The 15599-nt window shown below is 31.8% G+C and overlaps 1 protein-coding gene across 4 annotated transcripts in view; it reads right to left on the reverse strand.

The window, feature by feature from the left end:
* Nucleotides 1–15599, reverse strand: part of LOC106791219 (lachesin-like) — a 208029-nt gene that overhangs the window by 186643 nt on the left and 5787 nt on the right. For all 4 annotated transcript variants that reach the window (XM_014756919.1, XM_014757003.1, XM_014756754.1 and 1 more), the window contains exon 3: nt 7792–7900. In XM_014756919.1, coding sequence (XP_014612405.1) covers nt 7792–7861 — 70 coding nt within the window. In that variant the 5' untranslated portion in view covers nt 7862–7900. The remainder of the gene's footprint in view (nt 1–7791; nt 7901–15599) is intronic.

The following is a 15599-nucleotide window of genomic DNA, read 5'->3' on the forward strand; positions in this document are numbered from 1 at the left end:
CAAGGTTCTCCCTTTCTTATCATTCCAAATCTTTTCCATTTACTTTGTTTTTCTTTTTTAATAATAATATTAATAATTTATATTATAACATCCACGATATACTACATTCGTTTTATTTGTTACTATTAGTATTACTTTTTTGGTTACCTACACATTCTTGAAATAAATACTATCATTTCGTATAATAATTGATACGAAATTAATTAATTAACCCTTCTTTGCATGATGATGGAAATTTCAATCATAATATTTAGTCAAGAAAAAAAAGGTACTCAAAACCCTTGTACTGTATATTTGTTGTTGCTGGCAACTTTTTAAGCGACTATTGCGTACAACAAAACGCAGTTGTCAAAAAATAGCACTAGGATTTTTTTAAATATTTTTCCTTTAATCTAGAGCATTAATTACATCACCCTGATTTATTTTAAAAGAAAAGAAAAAATCATGCAAAGAAGGGTTAAATGTATATTATTATGCAACGTGTCTTAACACATTTGACACCCTTTAATATTTATTTAACTATCACGGTGAAGTAACATTTGTTTTTACGCCGATGTCCAAGACAAATATTGACAAGGAAGGGGCAAGACATGCGAGCGAGCAGCATGCTTACATATGCCAACGTAAACGCTTTCATCTCTCCAACTAGCACGGATTTTCTTTTACCGTAGTAAGTAATACTAATCCGAATCTCATATCGCGCGTTGTCCTCGGGTGTTTATTTAAACAAATACGTATGTACGTGCAAGTAAAACCCTATGTTACTACTTTTTTACTCATGAAATTTCTCGTTTCGTTTTTTTTTCTGTTATATAAATAAAATACATGCATACTCGTGTTAGTGCGAACACACGCGTTATAGGTGAAAACCGAGACAAACTGATGCAAGGGGTTAAATTGATTTAGTAAAATTATTCGATCATATTGTGTATATACGAGGTGTCCTAAAAGTCACCATATCGAACTGAAAGATTACGAATTTGTTCGGCAAAAATTTGTAATTTCAATACCATACTATTTTTAAATAATATACTGTAACTACTGTTAATCTATAATCGTATCAAAAAAATAAAAAAAATAAAAAATGACAAAACTGAAAAACCTATCAACGTGTCCCAGTTTTATTCTCCTCTATACTTTTTTATTATATCTATATAATAGTAAGTATAATATATGGTAAAAGGAAAGTACAGTTTTCATAATAATTTTGATAAAAAGTTTTTCCAAATGAATCGAGAACGCGTCAGAGTGCTATGCAATGAACGAGACAAATATACTTATATATCACATGTGTGTACGTATTAAAAACAAAGAGAGAGAGAGAGAAATAACGGAAAGAAAGAAAGAATGAAAAATATAAAAGAGAAAGAAAGAGATATAAAGTAAAAACTCGTGCGATAGCTTTCAAATCCTTGCAATAGTGCACACTCGACAACATTCAATCCGTTTCCGTGCTTTTCCAAGCGACTTTTCATTCCGTTTGTAGTTCAACCATCGCATTCACACTCCTTTTTTCCTTGCAAAATCATTTCGTATTTTCCGCGTCGTTAAGCTCACGGTTGAAACACGTGTCGAGAGAGAAAGTGATAGAGAAAGAGAGAGAGAGAGAGAGAGAGAAAGTGTCTTACGCGCGTTCAACATGACGATATCGGATATGTATCGAGAAAAAAAAGGGGGATGAAACACTCGTTTACTTTTTACCTGTATGCGTACAACCCTTTATGTATATTTACTCGAAACCCTTGATACTATTTACGAGATCTTTTTTTTCCACGAGTATGGATAATGACACGAAGAAAACATTAAATAACATTGCTCTTCTCTTTGCTCGAGCAAAATTTTCGTTTTTCATTCTTTTTAACTTTGTTTCCCCCTTTCTTTTTTTTTTTTTTGTTTTTTTTTGTTCTCTTTTTTCCAATAATCTATTTTATATTTTAATCCAATAATACGATTTAGTTGAATGAAAAAGATTAAAATAACGACAAGAATCATTATTTCAAATTTTTTTTTTTTTTTTATTAATTAAACTTGCAATCAATCGTAATGACGATTTAGTAGGATTAAAAGTAGAGAGAAAAATATATATATTATATAATATTATATATATATAAGAGGATCGATTTCACAAATGCTCTATTTTATTTTTTAATTAATTTTTCATTAAACCATAGTTCGCATCGTATAATAATAATAATAATAAAAGAGAACATCAATTTAACTTTTATAAACGCTCGATTGAAAATAATCGATACAAATAAAACTACCGATTATAATATGAATCCCCATAAGAAAAAGAATTTACATAAGAAAATGCTTAATAACGTTGTACTCTCTGGCATCCCAATAATTTGCTCGTTATTAGAGGAGGAAAAAAAAGGGTTGGCGGCAGTCCTTGGTTAAAAAGAAAAAAAAAAGAAAAAAGAGGGAGAGAAATTTCTTAGGTGGTAGGCATACGTAAAGGGTGTCCAAGAAGTTAAGTGGTCGGTACGGGGGTAGTATAACGTCGCTAATGTACATTTAATGTCTCAACTTTGAATGCGGCTCGGGTCTCGCACTGTGATAACATCTTAAATATGTTTTCGCATTTATGCGACCGAACGGCCGCCGCTTTCTCCGAGTTAAAAGGAAGAAGAAAGAAGGAGGAATAAGAAGAAGAAGAAGGAAAAGAAGAAGTAAAGGAGAAAAAAACGATAGCGGTGGTATAAGGAAAAAGGAAAGTTTCTTACCAGCTTTTCCTCTTTTTCCATCTCTCCCTTTTTTTTTTTTTTTTTATTATTTTCTTCCTCCTCACCTTTCTCTTTTTCTTTTGTGATAACGGTGGCGGCATCCTCTGATGTTCGTTTTTTCCTAAGATTTTCACACTTTCCTCTCTCTCTCTCTCTCTCTCTCTCTCTCTTTATTTCTTTCATTCTATTTTTCTTCTTCTTCTTCTTCCTATTTTTAAAACCATCATGTCTATTTCTTTCCTTTAAAAGTTAAGATTTACAACGTTGACCGAACTATAAAAGAAGTATTTTTTGTTTTTTTTTTTGTTTTTCCATTTGGTCCATAATGAAAAGAGAAAAAAAGAATGGAAAAAAATAAAAAGAGAGGGACAGAAAAAGAGGAACCTTATCGGATATATACCAAAACGAAAGCATTTGAATTTAGGGATTTTCCTTCATATCATAACGGATTCAATATGACTTCGAGAGATTTACCACTACTACTACTACTACAATCTAAATTTTTCTACTTCTATTAAGCTATTTCCATAACTTCGAATAAAGTTCTTCGCAAAAGGATTCTTGATTTACGTACTTTTTTAACTTCTCGTTTAATTCATTCACAAGTAAACGGTTCTTATGCTAATCGTGCTTTCTTTTTCATCATGTATATATTTATATATATATATATATATATACATTTGTTTTTATCTTTTTTTTTTTTTTGAAAAAATTTCAACGTTTCCGAGCGTGCACGATATTTATGCAAATGCACAAATCTTTTTGTTTACTTCGGAAAAGAGGGTGAGGTTGAGGGGGCTGGGGTAAAGGGCAGGGATAGGAGGGGATTCATTAAGGAAAAAACGTTGGAAAAACTGTAACGTTCAACATCGATTGTCATTCTTTATGTGCATACGTAAATGTTACTCGTTCTCTATTCTCTTCTTTGAAAAATGTTAATCGCAGCCTGTTGACTTGTGAAAACTTTTTCGATTTCCTCCTACTGTAACATTTGTTTTCTTTATCTTTCGAAACATGCTTCTCGTAATACGCTTGATAAATGTAAGCAGCTTTAGTTACGATTTTCTTTTTTTTTTTCTCTACCTTCTTTTCCGTACTCCGCTTTCATTACGTTTTAGATAGAACGTTTAAATATATATGTATATGTATATGTGTGTATGTACCATGTGGAAATAATGAATCAGTACAAATTTCCGATTCTTAAATTCTCAAATTGTATTTTTATTTTATTTCAACGTATCTCCTATTTATCGCATTTCAATTTGCAATATCATTGTACCTTTGTTTTTGTTTTCAATTATATTCGATTAATTAATCGTTACGAATTCTTAATTAATAAAACATTTCTATGATTTAAGAAAAAGAAAAAATTCAAGCTCAAATATTTCTTTACCTTAACATATTAAAGATCAAAAATACACACACACACATTTATATATGTATATATGTATCATTCATATGATTAAAAAAGATAATGCGATTATTTGACGTGAATATAACGTGTTCGTATTTTTCTTCAGCATAACAGATCAGAGATGAAAGATACACACATACACACACACACAGACAGACAGACAGACAGACAGACGACACACACACACACAGATACACGCGTGCATATACTTTTTGATATTTACGTGAATTTTCGAAGAGACACGTCAGGCTCGTCTACAGTCTCGTTTATATGCGTGGAAGTAGAAGAGAAGAAATAAGACGTTGATTGGCCGTCACGCGAAAATCTTCTTGCATAGAAGAGAGCCACGAAAAAGAAAGAATAGATAGATAGATAGATAGATATAGAAAAAAGAAAAGGAAAGAGGAAGAAAGAGATAGAGATAGAATGCAGCTCGCACGTTTTCCTTTCCTGCATGAAACGATCTCGATCCCATCGCTATTCCGAACGGTATCAATCTCGTTTTTGTTCTCGAACGAGGAGCTATGTTAGAAAAAGAAGAAGAAGAAGAAGAAGAAAAAGAACACGTATGCATCTCCAAGAGAATCAAAGAGAGAGAGAGAGAGAGAGAGAGAGAGAAAATGTCTTGCTACTGGACCTTTCTCATAACCTTCGATTACAACGACAGACGATGTCTTTTCTTCTTTCGAGAAATTTTTGAAATTTTCCCAACGTCGAAGCAACGAAAGAACTCTCTTACAATTTTACGAAATACTTCTTCAACCATAGATAAAAATATATATATGTATATAGAGAAGAAGAAGAAGGAGAAGAAGAAGAAACGAATGTAACGCAAATGTAATTTCAAATATCAAAATCTTTTCTATTTTATGATAGAAACGTCAAGTTTTATCTCATCTTATTTATCCTAATATTATTTTTAATATTGGCTAAATGTTTAATCAAAATTCAACACCATTGTGATATGATTAATACGATCAACGTAATTATGTATTATCGATAGAGAAAACATAAAGGAAAGTAACGATTAAGTAAAGTTTCTATTCCCCATTTGCATTAAAACTCGATAAAGGGAACGTTCGTAATTATCGCTAAATAAGAAAACTAAATCTCGACCATTCTCTCTCTCTCTCTCTCTCTCTTTTTATAACGAGATATATTAAACAGCTGTGGGATAAACTTCGGTACGTTTTACGATTGCCATTCTAAAGTTTTAAGAGATTTGCGAACGCCTGTAATTGACGACAAAAAAAATCTTCCGATGACCCACTTTGGTGTTTTTTGTTTTTTTTTTTAAATTCCTCTTTTGTTTTCGTTATAAACAAATATTTTTAGTCTTTTATATTTTAACAAATATATCGCTACAAATCCTCTTTTCAAAAATGGTCTTTGTTTTTTACTACCTTTTCGAAATCAACAGCACACGGTTTTTTCCAACGGGTCTCACCCACCCCCATGGTGGTGTACTAACCGTGCTCATCGTTGCTTGACATAAGTTATTATGCGAGACGAATTTTTTTCAATACGTTTAGACCATTGACGCGTTATAACATACATATGTAAATTTCTATAATAAATGATCAATATCAACAAATAATTTATCGCTAAAAACAATAAGCAAAACGATTGATTAATAAACAACCGAAATACGAAGCCGAAAAGTATAATGATTCATAGTGTAGTGTACTTTTGGGAATCACCGTATGTATTAAATATAATTCTATACAAATGTGTAACTATATATACATATATATATATATATATATATATAGATAGATAGTATGTATATATACCTAGCTAAACACAGGAATGTATAACTATGTATTTACATATGTATATATGTATATATGTATATATATTTTGTCGATGGAGCAGTTTCGTGTAAAGTTAGAAGCGTTTAAATTTATTTGACGCGGCGGCACCAACCGAACTTTGCTCGCGGCAGAATTCGTTGAAGCTCATAAAGCACGCTTTTTAACCGTGTAGGTGTAGGTGAGGGACGTATACCACGTTTATACTATATTACTACGTAACTACGAAAATTTCATTGCGGGTCATGAGGTAAAGTGGACGGACGCCAGCGTCAGCGATATATTTCTTATAAATGTGTTTTAATTCTCCTAGCGTATCACAATTCGTGCTTTTTAGTTATGGAATAATGATTAAGATACATTTATCATCAATATTTTATCTATTTTAACAATTAACACCGCGAATAAGATTCCTGAAAATACGATAATAGCGAGTCAAAAGTATTATATGAGATAGGAAACTCATCGAAATCATTTCATTTTTAGTTATATATTTATTTTCTATTAATATATTACTATTATATTAAAATAAAACAAAATGACGTTATAAATAAATGAGCCGTTTATTTTGAAAGTGGCCTAAGTCCATTTATACTTAAATTGAGATATTTAAGGTTTTGTGTTTCAATGCAATTAAAAATATACGTACAGAATACCAATGAGTTATGCTGCTTAAGTATATCTAAAGGTGTTAAATTTACAGTTCCTATTAAAATAATGGCAATTATTAAGTGAATAATATGCCAGTATATATTATATTTAATATACTGCCAACTGTTGAATTCTTTTATGAATTCTTTGCGATAGTTAGAACTGTTTTCAAATCTTCTTCTTTTTTTTTATTTTATGACAAGTTTAAAATCAAATTATTATTCGCCAAGTACTGGTGGAATATTATTTTGGAAAACGTTTAGTTGGTTACATACTTTGATAAGAGCTTAATATTTCATTCAGCAATAATATTCGCGCGATTGAAAGTTAGAAAATGAGAAACGAACCGAGAAGATCCATAATCTTAGTCGTCGATTCGCACTAATACTCTACTCTCATTGAGTCTAAGTAGAAAGCAGAGTGATGGTAAAGGCTTTTCTACGATCTAGCGAGAGAGATAGAGAAATGGAGATACAGAATCCGTGTGCAACAGCAGCAACGACGACGAGACATGAATGTCAACTTGAGTAGTAAATAACATGACGGCTTTTACCGTAACGCTAAGAGCCCTAACTACTTTGAATAAAATGAAAGTTTCATTGGACCGTGTTGAGTTGGGCCCGGTATTACTTTCAAATGACAAATCATTCCCTAATACTTGGAAAATTTCAAATTTTCACGCGTTTACAGATGCATGCTTTAAATAATATTCCAATCAGTTTCGTTATCGTTTATTAACGAAGGAAAAACTAAATAAAATAAAACGCGAATATTACAACGAAAAATAAAAGAGGGTTGTTTGTATATAGTATCCAGTTGATTTCTAGATAAATACAATATTCTGACGTTACGTTAAAATGAATCCCCAAACGTAACATGAAATTTATTTTACTTAAACACGATTCTTTATTTCGTTATTATTATTTCAAGCAACATTGGTATAATATAACGTTACGTTGATATTTTAATTAATCAATCAAGAAAGGTAACGTTCGTGCGTTATTAGTAATCTAATTTAATTATTCAACTTTTTTATCCAATGAATAAATTTCTAGTTAACAATTTGAAATATTGGTTCATTACCATGAACCTTGATCCTACGAAAACTACGCGTTTCTCTGTTGTATATTTTATTGAATAACTTAAAAGTAATATTATTTAGATAATAAAGATTTGGATAACGACTTACCTTGGCACATTAACGTAACGATATGAAGTATGCTGAAAGTCAGGTATCGACTTTTTGGTCTGTCTGCCATTTTCCCAGTCGTTGTTACTCTTTATATCACGTGGTTCACCTGCAACAGTACGTTCGTACGTGCTCTCAGTGTTATGCAAACGTGTTCAAATGCAAATTCAAGACTCGTACACGTACTTCCGTGTACACTCCATCAAGATTCGAAACACCAAACGGAAGACTACGCGATGCTTGAATCGATAGAGTATGTAAGCGACCATTTGTCAGCAGAATGCACTATCATCCTCCCCCATATGGGTGGATTAAAGCACTATTTCGATTAAAAAAAAAAAACGAGGAAAGGAACAAACAATAATACAAGATGCAGAAGAAGAAGAAAGAAACAATCGCGGAATGAAATTTTCATTCGGATTTTTACGCGTACAATTTTTCTAGAAAAGAAGAAAAAAAAAGACAAATCTAGAGTAACCCAAATCCTATTCCGACACTTGTCCATCAAATGAATATAAAGAAAAAAAAGAAAAATATATACACTAGGGAAAAATAAATTTAATCAATTCTCGTGAATCCTTAAAGTATTATCAGTAATCTTTGATCTAATCCACACACACACACACACACACAAATCAAAAGCCGCAGAATATATTTCTATAAAAGAACGAACGTATATATATATATATATATATATAAAGCTCTTACAGAAACGTTATAAGAGCAAACGTCAAGTGGTATATCATTTCAAGATATCAAAGTTAAATACGAGTAATCACAGAGGAGGAGGAGGAGGAGTAAAATTAGTCGAATAAACTCGTTGACATCTCTGATTCTTTTTATTATTTCTAACTTTATTTCTTTCCCCCTTTCGACTCTCTCTCCACTCCCAGTCTCCTTCTCTCCCTCTTTTTATCATACTTTGAAGAGTGATATAATTAATGACGAAAAACGAATGAAACGTTGATTACAAACTATGCATACTAGCCAATGGCATTAATACATACAAACATCTTGAATTAGTTATTGAAAAAAGATTCTGTTGGATTCTGTTGATGTAAGGATTGAATTCCATGGAATTTCATGTTATAATAGAGATACCGTGAGAAATGATTAACGCATGGCCGAATCAATGTGATAGACTGACATGTTAATTAACGAAACGCTCGATATTAATCAGATTTACTGGACCGTAATGTAGCTTCGCCACTCGACAAGACGTAGTGTAGAAGCTATGCGATTGGAGACGCATACAAGTTCCTCCTGGATATTCCTCCTGTACAATCATCTACGATGGTTACCCACCCACCCACCTCTCTCCTTCTCCCTCTTTGACACCCAACCCTTCTTCCTTCCTTCTCTCTCTCTCTCTCTCTCTCTCTATCTCTCTATCTCTCTCTTTCTCTTGTATACACTGAGTAACATCACGCAGTAACATCCTCATACATTCAATATACGTATCCACGCAGGAGATTGCACGGTACACGGAGTCTGAGTCCTACATTGAATTAAACTTCAAAATGAAGTTGCCATATTTTTCTCTATTCCTTTCTCTCTTTCTTTCTCTGCTATACCCTATTTCTCTTTTTTTTTACTTTTTCATCTTTTCTCCCATTACTGCATCGAGATTTATTCTATCCGGTATACGTTCGTCGTACTTCGATGTATACGGAATCGTAAGTGAAATGTAACAAAAAGAAAGGGGAACAAAATATAGGGGGAAGGAGGAAAGAAAATGGAGTAAAAAGAGAGAGAGAGAGAGAGGGAGGGGAAAAGGAGTGGGAGAAGGAAGAGAGAGTTTCTCTGAAATATTAATCCAGCCGACGGTAACGCTGCGGAATTATTAAAAGCTGCGTATATTGTTCATGAATCTTCTCTCTCTCTCTCTCTCTTTATATATATATATATATATCTTTATCTCATTCTCTTATTCTTTTTCTCGACTTCTTCTCGAAAAAAAAAAAAAAAAGAAAAAAAAATATCATCTCTACTCTAGAGTAATGTTTATTTTAATGTAACTACGTAAATTTTAATCATTACCTGCGCAAAAGAAAAAAAAAAAAAGAAAAAGGAAAAAAGAAAGAAAGAAAAAAAAAGAAAAGAAAAATGATAATTAATATCCTCGTTTGTGTAGAATGAAATGTGTGTCGGTAGTTACGGTTCATTATTTCTTGCGAGTTACTTGTGCGCAACGAACGATAATGAAGTTAAAGCGCCCGACATTTTTGCTTTGACTATTGACTAAACATTCCACGAACGCTTAGCGTGAAATTATTAACGAGCATACGAGTTTCTCCCTTCCCACCATCCCCGGAACTAGAAGTAAATCGATAAGCGTGTTTTTTAAAAGCGAGAAACGAGAAAAGCGTGGGTGATATCGAGTAGGAAGTACAAAAAAAAAGAAAGAAAAGAAGAAAAAAAGGGTGGCGGGGGGGGGAGGGAAGGGGGCAGGAGGAAATTTACGTTCGCTTAACCTACATTTGATTCAGCTTTTAAGAGACCATGCCTCTGACGTTGTAGGTACATGCATACATGCGTACATTCCTTTTGCGTGTAAGTATGTATGCATATACGTTTGTTTCTATGTATGTATGTATGTATGTATGTATGTATGTATGTATGTATGTATATATGTGTACACTTGACGTTTCGTAAACGATCGAATTTCTGAAGTAGAAAGAACAAAAAATAAAAAGGGAGAGAAAAAGAAATCGTAGAAAGGAGAAAAGAAAATGAGATTGAAATGGAAGGAAATAAATGTTGGATGACTTTGCAAATAACCGAAGTTAATTATTTGCTTTTTTCTCCCCCTACTTCCGCTCCTTTTATTTTATTTTATTTTATTTTATTTTATTTTATTTTTTCATTTAATTAAATATATTTCTTTGACGATATTTTATTGATTGTTAATTAAAAGAACATGTTTCAACGCTGTAATAATTTTCTTTTTCTATTTTTAACATTAAAAATATGCGAATAGGAATATAATGTTTAAAACAATGTATATATGTGTTTAAACAATCTGAAACATAAGTAGAATACATTAGAGTATTGAAATAATTGTTAATTAATTGATGTGTAGTGTCTATTGTTGTCTAAAATCTCAGAGTATATGATCTATGTACCGTCCTCTTCGAAGTCTCCTCTTAGACTGAGTCATTGTCCTCAAGAAATGTACTTTTATTGAATGTTGTTTATATGACTTTCCGAAAGTTGCGCATGTGTGTAAGAAAAGGAATAATTCATCTAATCAATTAAATTTAAGATTACAATCATCTGATTTTAGCATTTTTTTTTCATTTCTATGTAATTCTTTCAATGAAGGTATATTTGTTTTAACGTTCCTATTCTGTGATGACTTAAAAGGTAAAATTTAATAACAGGTATAACTATAAGTAATAATTAAGTAATAATATTAATTAAGTATATATATATATATATATATAATACAAGAAATTAAGTTTAAATCTTTAAAAAGATTATCTCTCTTATAATTACTTCAAGATTTGATCATACGAACGAGAAGACACGGCGATTATTATACTGATCAAATTAGAATGAATTTTTTCTTTTTTATTCTTCGAACAGAAATAAAGAGTCTGACTGAGTGAGAGTTATAAAAGAGAGAGAGAGAGAGAGATGAAATGGAGATTCAAAGTTACTCGATGAAAACGACATTTGAATATAATCTCATTTTACATACGATCGCTAGCTAAATCGAACGACGTAATTGAAGAAGAGGATTTAGTTAAAATAGATCGAACAATTAATCGATCAATTATCAGAATACATTTCTATTTCTTTCACTTTTGATACAATTGATATTCATTCTTCTTTTGTTTGTTTGTTTTTTATTTTTTTTTTTAATTAGACTTATCCTTGACACAATAGAAACAAAATTTTTAATTTATTCTAAAAAAAAACAATGTTACATTATACGAATGTTACAAATCTAGAGGTAAAATAAAAGGGCATCTCGATGAATATTTTGCTAATAAGTCTCAAGAATTTTATCTATCGTTTATTGAAGTCGCATCAAAAAAACAAAAAGGAAGAAACTTATGGAACAAGCTAATATAATATAAGAATTGTACTACAAGTTTCGTAGCATCTCTAACTTTTTTTCTTTTTTTTTACCAAACCCCAACACAATACAGATTGGGTTATATAGGATTAAAATATATAGTTCGTAGAGAGAAAAAAAATATAATAAAATGAAATAAAAATAAAAAGAGTGTTTGGAGAACAAATACTCGTCCTAGTTTCGATCGAACGTACATACGAACCCGAACGATTGCGACCGAAACGATTAATCTGCCAAAAAAAAAAAAAAAAAAAAACAACAAACAAAACCCCCTATGCTAAAAATGATCACGATTTGTCAATAATTTTCTTTCGCATTTTACGCGTTCCACACTGTGTGTATATATATATTTACAAAGTAAAATGTTACCTATAACAACTAGTCTCTACGAGTAAAACTAACATACGACGACTACGACATGAAACTCTTTTAACAACGCTGATTGTTTAACGCAATCAGCGAATTGGTTTGGTGGGAGGGAGGATTGGGGGGAAAAAAAAAAATAAAAAAATAAACATAGGAAAAAAAGGGTGAAAGATAGACAGAGAGGGAGAGAGAGAGAGAAAAAAAAATAGAAGGCGGCTGGTAACGCGATCGAGAGCACAGCAAGCTTTCAGATTTACGAGGCGATTTACAAATTGGCGGTTATTGTCCCACGGCTTGGAAATCAAACTGTCCTGTAAATCAAAAGGTCTGGCAGCGTTCGTTAAACGTCAAGTTTGGCCCCAAAAATCGGCCCTGTCCCATCGATATCGTTGAAACCTCCTCTAACTCACTCTACTCTTACTTCTCATAACTCTTTCTAACTGGATCCACTGTTTTGCTCCTGCCTCGCACGATTTTGTTTATTCCACGTAACATCGTAAAATATCATGTTACATCATAAACTTGAATAACCTAAATGGTAGTATCTTCATCGAACGTTGATAGCTTTATGCTTAACTCTTGACCCAATTGTTGTTATATTACAAGTATAAAGAATAATACTAAAAAACAAAAAAAAAAAAAACGAATATAACCAAATACTCGGGAGAAATAAAAATATTCAAACTAAATTTACTCGATTTTTTTTTCGGGTCGTTCGGGATTGATACGATTTCTTTTTTCTTTTTTTTTTTTTTTTATTTTGTATGACTCCACGTAAAAATTTATGCGGGTCATTCTATGCATCTAATTTTTAAAAGTACTACATACGAAAATACGTCCACATGACCGATGTCGAATTAGAAGGAAATTTAAAAGGTCGGCACTACGGAGCCAACTTCGATATTCATATATCGAGACACGTCGGCAAAGATCGGCACTTTAATTCATTTTCGTCCTGACGAAATGCACCAATAACGTATTTCCCGTCGATCTATCACGTGTCCCGTTCTCGCCATTCTACGATTAAAATAACTTCGAAGATAACGAATATTGCTTTACCTTTTGTAAATGTTACTTGACGTTACGTTAAATATATATATATATATTTGAATGCGTTTATGTGTGATACACAATATACATCGAAATATGTTTACCTATCTATGTCTCTATTTTTTTGTTCTCTCTCTCTCTCTTTCTTTCTCTTTCTCTTTGCCTCTCTCTTCTTCTTTCACTTGATTTCAACGACGTATCTACAGATATATGTACGTCGGTAAATAATCATATTCGTCGAGGTTATTGCATTTTCTCTTCCACGTGACGTATCGTCTATCATCGATTTTTAACTTTATCATCCATTAACGTATCCCACGTCCAGACGCAAATACATTCGCTATGATTAGACCTTTTACAGTGGTATGCTTTTAACGTTACCTCGTACAAATTGTGCGACCATAGAGTCACCCATTCCGATATTTTCTAACTACTGTATTTTATACAGATACATCGTTTTTATCTATGTATTATGTTCGTATTTTTATAGTACAAGACGTTAAGAAAATAAATTTTTTAATTGAAGATTATAATTTGACAAATATTAATATATTTCATTTTTATTTTTGAATGTTCTATTCTATTATTAAATATAAAGTGTTTAAAAAAATGTAGTTAACATATATGCTCGATTAAATATGATAAAGATGAATGATCAACGTTGACATTTCTACTCATATCTAATTGAATAGAATATTCAATATCAAATCTCTCGTTTGATGACATTTCAAAATTCCTATACCGATGTATGTATTACATATCTATGTATGCATAGAAAATGAGCCATCCACGATGTTGCTCGATAATTATACCACAATTAATAACGTTCAAACGTAATTATAGTTAGTTACTTGGATCATTTCACGAATGGTTGGTACGATGATTTTGTGTGGTTGCCCACGAAAATAATAATAATAAAAATCGACGATTGGTTACATATGTATAAGTAGTACATGAGTGAAAAGTCGTACACGACAAAATCTAACCAAATGTATTATCAAACGTAGTCTTAAACGAGTGAATACAGGACATCTGGTAATCGTAAAAGCATCCGAAAAGGTAGAAAATACTATCCCGAGACTGATCCGATATAGTGCAACGCCTTTTTCTTTACGACCGGTATTACTTTTATTATCCATCGGTCATAAAAACTTGGAAGAAGACAAGTGATGAAGCAACGCAAACAGGAAGGATGGAAGGATGGAAGGATGAAGCTTGGTGAAGCTAAAGAAAAAGATATTACAGTGGCTATAGTAAAGAAGATATTTAGGTACGTGGACAAACGTTAAATGTCATGAAATATATTTTAACGTTATTACCTATAACAATAATAATTAAATTCTACTGTGATAACATCATCATCATCATCATTGTTACCATAATAAAACCTTAAATTAACTAGAAAACACGAATTCGGAATTATTCGAAAATTAATGCAAACAAAATTAGTTATCATTTTAAGATTATATATATGAGAATATATTGAATATATATCTAACACAAACATGCATGAAAGTATGTGTGTGTGTGTGTTAAATAAACAAAAAGTTAACTACCACCGATTAATTAGACCATCATCATCTTAAAGAGTTATCTATTACTATGTTCAAATATATACCTATTACAAACATGCATGAGAGCTGCGCGTTTAACAAATTTATTTATCAAATAAATTAATTTTGTAATCTCGTAAAAAATATTTGTTTTAATACATTTTTTATTCTACCAAAAGGACGATAATTATACACGTAAATCACTTAAACGGAATATTAAATTTTCAATTAAAGCTACACGCCTGTACACAGACACACGTGTGTCTGCATGCATATATCTACTCAACGTATGAATAAATGCTTAATAAGAGATGTAATAATAATAATAATAATAATAGAGTGAACGAGAAGGAAGATACCTGACGAGATTACTCGAATGACAAAAGAGAACAAGAGTGATAGGATAGAAAGAGAATAAGAGTGAAACGGAAGTGACGAGCTCTTGTCCAATCGGCCACACGAACGCGTTTAAACCCGAGCTGCGCATGGGTAGGTTTTGCTATTGCTATAGCTAGGATCGCGTGTCAGCAATTATTCGAGGCACAAAACGGTGCCGTGGACGCATACCACGCCGCTTTTCGACCTCCTCACTTCCGGAATGTAATTACCGGCGTTTTGTCGCGCGATCGCGTCGACATCCCCTATATATATATATATACATTTATCTCTTTCTATTTCTATCGCTTTGATTTGTAACTGAATTTTGCAAACGAATCGTTTCGTAAAAATAACAAAAAAAAAAAATAAGAAAAAGT

Source organism: Polistes canadensis, unplaced genomic scaffold, assembly GCF_001313835.1.
Source record: "Polistes canadensis isolate GaletaPanama2010 unplaced genomic scaffold, ASM131383v1 scaffold_0, whole genome shotgun sequence".
Classification (NCBI taxonomy): domain Eukaryota; kingdom Metazoa; phylum Arthropoda; class Insecta; order Hymenoptera; family Vespidae; genus Polistes; species Polistes canadensis.